Genomic DNA, 5126 nt, shown 5'->3' with positions numbered 1-5126 from the left:
AATGGGTCTGATTCCTGAAGGGGTTAAACCGACTGAATACTACTCAGGTCACACAGCAGCGTAATCCTCATTTAACCTTTACTAAAAATAACTTTATTAAAATCTCTAAAATGTGTTGCAAGCTTTATGTTCAGTATTCAGTTATGTTCGGGATAATCTGAACTTTATCACCATCCAACAAACTTTCTTGATTCATATAAAACTTTAATAGCGGCGGCTACTTATTTCAATCAGTAAGATGCGTTCATCGCTTATCATAAATTTGTCAGTGCCGCACATTTTCTACAGCAGACACAACTTCCGGCGTGTAGCTTCCGCTTTATCTGCAGTCCGCATACGTACACACCTGCCGGAAAATTCTAGACTGATAACGTGATCTAGACTGGCGCTCCTCCCTGTTACATCACCCTAATTCATACCACGTGACCTTTTCCTATCATGTGACGCTGTGGTGAAGGATCCTTTACGGTTATAGGAAGCAGTAGGTGCCGTAAAGAGACTGCTGTTAGAACGGAGAGCACGTCTGTGGAGATGGCGGAGTACCAGAGCACACAGAAAGGGGCCCTACGCCTCAAAGGAGTGGGAGACCTGAGTGCAGGGAAGAAGTAAGTGACGAGCCATCCAAAGGAAAAGCTTTATTGGTAACGGTATTTTTCCTAGACACATATCCAGTGTTACCTAAATGGGGTTAATTTTCCCAATTTCCCGTGGAAGTAAAGCAATGGTGTACACTCAGAATTCTGGAGTTCCAGTAGATGACTCCCAGTCAACAGAAATGTCTCCTATCTAGGGGTTAGGGCAAGTGTTTTGTGAAAACTTTTTGAAGGCATAGGTCATGCAATTAATTTTGGATGAGACTTTAATGCAGGCATGTGCCTAGAAATACCACCTGGTTTGTCTCACAGGTACTTGCCAAGTGTGGTTCTAAAACTGTAGAGAGAAAGGTCATTGTGTTTACATCCCTCACAGATTGGGGAGGGGGGATTATTTAAAAAAACAGTTCAACAGCACACTGCCCATTGTTTGCAGCCTCCAAAGTGGTTGTGTGCACCAGGCTCTCCTTATTTGTATATAGTGGTCTATTTTAGTCATGAGATAAGTTTCTGCTTGTGTAGCACAGATTGCATATTTATTTTTTTTCTTCCACTTAACATTTTAATTACTTATAAGTTTCCTTGATACATTTCAGAAAGAAAAAGAAAGATAAAGACAGTAGTAAGATGATGCAACAGATCATGACCAGCAAGAAAAATGAAGAGGAGAAGAAGAAGCCAGCGTTGGATAAAAGAACTCCTGCACAGATTGCATTTGAAAAGATGCAGGAGAAAAGAGTAAGTAAAATCAGAATTTGATGCAGTGCGGATTGCTTGTTAACATTGTGTAGACTCCAGAAATTGGGTTGTACATACATGAAAATGTAAAGTATAGTGATATATTGCATATTGTGGTATGCAACCAGCTTTTACTCGGAGCAGAGGGCCATTCCATTCAGAGATCTCCCAGCACAAAAATGTGAGGACCAGTGCTCCAAGTCCAGCTACAATCCTGGAAATAGAAAGAAGTCTCTTCTTTCCTGTAAAACGGCAGTATTCATTAGTTTGCCATTGCTGTTTTGCAGGGAAGAACGGACTGCATGTATCACTTATGTGGCCACAGGATGTCCCACTTATATTGCTGAACTGTTGCTGTCAGGACTCTCTACCTTTATACTGATAAACTATACCACACAGAGGGGAGCACAACATTTACTATGTCTACTTCTGATTAAGATAGAGTTTTTTCGAACAGTAATAAAAATTGAAATGTTCTCTTACATTTTGTAGAAGAATATTGTGAGAAGGATTCTCACACTGTTCCCTAGAAGGCATAGGTTTAATGCAGATATCTCGCAGCATGACAATGTGAAGACCAGTTCTGCTCCAGCTCGGCAATCTTATCTTCTTCAGCGCCATAGAGATGAATGGAACAGAATGAACAAGTGCCACCTTGTGCTCCGTTCATCTCTGGGAGTGACGAGGAGTCAGACGGAGGTACCTGGGACCCCCTGTTCTCATGATATGTGGGGTCTCCTCACTGAGACTCCTACCGATAGCAAGTTAGACCCCCCTCCGTGTTGCAGCTTCACAAGTGGTTAAACTGTCTCACCACCCCCTTGCCCCTCACTCCCCTTCCCTCTGCTTGATGAAATCTCATTGCAGCAGAGAAAGTTGCAGCACAGTTACACTAAGCATAATTTTAGGTCAGAAAAAAAGAAAAATATACAGCTCACCGTAACTTTCAGTTGCGCACGTGCTGGAGATCCACACCTGTGCCGGTGCCACACATAGATCCAAGGAAAACACGAAACTCCGCACCAGTGCTGGTTAAAAATATTTTTCTTCCATCGAAGACCTCTTTATTTCGGGTTAAATCCAATAAAAAGTGGCAAACATAATCCCCGCAAATGCAAGCAAGGTCACGATGGAAGACATACTTTTAACCAGCACTGGTGCGGAGTTTTGTGTTTTCCTTGGATCTAATCATAATTTTAAAAGTAGAATTTAGAAGGGAGGAAGCCATAGTTAACAAATATAAGTAGATTACCACAGTCATAGTGTCTGGATCTACATATCTCTGCTTTATCCATGCCTGACTTTGCTGATAGATATTCTAGATTAGTGTATAGGTTTCGATTAAAGAATAAATATGTATATATATTTTTTCTTTTAGCAAATGGAAAGAATTTTAAAGAAGGCTTCAAAAACACACAAACAGAGAGTTGAAGTAAGTAACATTCTAATGCGATTAATTTCAAAGTATCTTTGTGTAAATGGGCACTGAGAAACGGTTTGATTACATTGCTTGTGCTACTGCAAGATTTTCTGCATGGCCCTGAAACAAACAAAACAATCAAGGTTCTGACACTTCACTGACCCTAAGGAGTTGTCCCGCCAGACAAACTCATTTAGATAGGACTATTTTACCAGCCCTAACACCACTAAATTAACACCACCCCTTAGCAGATATTACATCACCTACAAAATAGGATATTTCCTGTGCTACCTTGGTGTGTGTGTGCTGTAGATGATGAAAATGTTGGTGACAGGTTCTCTTCAAATACACCTCATATTTCAAGAAATTTTTCAAAAATCGGTAGTCTAGTGTGTGGAAATGAGGAGCGACATGGTTTCTGGTTATGTCACTTTTATTGCTCGTTTTCCACTAGCTTTCTCCGGTCTCTTGTGTGCCACCTTTCTCATTTCCTTTTTGCCTTCAGATATTACTTCTGGGCCTATAGATCCACACACATGCTCTATTGCCAATAAATGTGTGACTGGGCAGGCCAAGAAAGTGTTGTAGTCTGGGAAAGATTATTATTTGACACTCTGCTTTGTGTGGATATGCATTAACACTGTTTGAGGTCTTAGCACAAGAGGCAACACATGTGGCTAAACGATGTCCCACACATCTTTCCAAACTGTCAGTGTCTCTTTACTACGATTGACAGACTCCTAGTAGTAGACCGAGATTATATGAGATGGCTCCCCAGATCGTCACACCAGCATCTGCCCTGTCATAATGACAGCAGCCAACAGTTACTAAGGCTTTACTATATGCTTTATACTATATAATAATAAGATACCACACACTTGGCTGTGTCATAATAAGGGTTGGAGGACCTTCCTTTTTGTATGTCTCATCAAGCATCTGCTACATAATGACTCTGCTTTTATAATATCAGAATTGGTTGTCTAAGTTAATTTTCTTAGCATATTATTTTTTTTTTCCAGGATTTTAATCGACATTTGGACACCCTTACTGAGCATTATGACATTCCTAAAGTTAGCTGGACTAAATAAAACCATACTGTATATATTCTTATGAATGTGAAAATCCCATTCATGAAATTTGTATAAATTTTCTTTTTAAAGAGTTGCTTGTGTAAATAAACTTTTGTGAACTCAATTTTCGTTGCTAAACCTCTAAAGAGACACTCGTGTTGATGTTCATCTTCCTTTTCATTATATCCCTGAGAAACCGATATGTACAGGTTGGTGAATATTTATTGCTGTCTGAAAAGTCGTCATCATGTGATCTCCGTGTGACCTGATAAATATGGCATGAATTTGTGATCCAGAACAGTGGTCTCTCTCTCTCTTTTTCTTTTTTTTTTTTTTCCCTCCCCCTTTCCCAAGAATTCTCTTCCTCATTGAACTTTTTCCAGCAATTTCATGACACAGTGATCTCTTCCTTGCAGTTTTCTCCCTTATGTGATCTCCTCTTCCTCTGGCTACCTGTTCATGAACTTGTGCATTATGCATTACAACAGCTGAGGAGAGGTGCTTTGCCTAATTACATTACTGTTAACATTTGTTTAAAAAACGCATCGCAAATGTAAACCGTAATTGGGCAAATCACCTCTCCTCAGCTGTTATGTTTTTCAAACACAATGAAAACGCAGGCCAAAAGGCAATGTGTGAACGCGCCTAAGAGTGTGGTCACATGTACACTACAGCTATGTTTACATATGGCCCGATCAAATGTGCTTATTTTAATGAAAATGCATGCGATTGGTAACCAGAACTGTGTCTTGCATTAAAACAATTAAAGACCCCTGGTTGTGGTTTCCAATTGCTTGCGTTTCCGTACGCGTACGGTAAGTGCAGGTGGTATGTATGACCGCACCTTATGCCTAAGTATCCCTAAAGTTGCAAGACATCAGAAGGGACACTAGATATTATTCAGTTTGCCTTTCATCACCATTACACTTTAACTCGATTCTGACCACTCACTGACTTTAGATGTAAGCTGACTGCGGGTGTTCTCTCTATATAGGACACACTGACCTCTGCAGCACCTAACTGTACCTCTATTGTAGCAGTTTTAATACACTGCTATATAATCAGAATAGCAGTGTATCATAGTATATAAGGCTGGAAAAAGATGCAAGTCCAACCTTTAAGAATTAAATAAATGTTTTATCCCCATAACTTGTGATATTTTTTCTCTCCAGAAAGGCATCCAGGCCTCTCTTGAACATGTACATAGAGTCCACCATAACAACCTCCTGCGGCAGAGAGTTCCATAGTCTCACTGCTCTTACAGTAAAGAACCTTTGTCTATGTTGATGGTAGAATCGCCTCTCC

The 5126-nt window shown here is 40.1% G+C and overlaps 1 protein-coding gene across 1 annotated transcript; it reads left to right on the top strand.

The window, feature by feature from the left end:
- The first annotated feature begins 345 nt into the window (after positions 1-345).
- Positions 346-3945, top strand: FAM32A (family with sequence similarity 32 member A). The gene is made up of 4 exons (XM_072112913.1): positions 346-605; positions 1190-1331; positions 2710-2763; positions 3771-3945. The coding sequence occupies exons 1-4, from the start codon at positions 532-534 to the stop codon at positions 3837-3839; spliced, it is 339 nt and encodes a 112-aa protein (XP_071969014.1). The 5' UTR covers positions 346-531; the 3' UTR covers positions 3840-3945.
- The last annotated feature ends 1181 nt before the right edge of the window (positions 3946-5126 follow it).

This window comes from Engystomops pustulosus, chromosome 1 (genome assembly GCF_040894005.1).
Source record: "Engystomops pustulosus chromosome 1, aEngPut4.maternal, whole genome shotgun sequence".
Lineage (NCBI taxonomy): Eukaryota > Metazoa > Chordata > Amphibia > Anura > Leptodactylidae > Engystomops > Engystomops pustulosus.
This window is presented reverse-complemented; position numbering and strand designations above follow the sequence as displayed.

Bases quoted from the DNA above. Each gene is read 5' to 3' on its own strand.
- FAM32A (XM_072112913.1), top strand. From the start codon at position 532: ATGGCGGAGTACCAGAGCACACAGAAAGGGGCCCTACGCCTCAAAGGA. The intron at 606-1,189 runs GTAAGTGACGAG...GATACATTTCAG, and splicing joins GACCTGAGTGCAGGGAAGAA to AAAGAAAAAGAAAGATAAAG. The intron at 2,764-3,770 runs GTAAGTAACATT...TTTTTTTTCCAG, and splicing joins CACACAAACAGAGAGTTGAA to GATTTTAATCGACATTTGGA.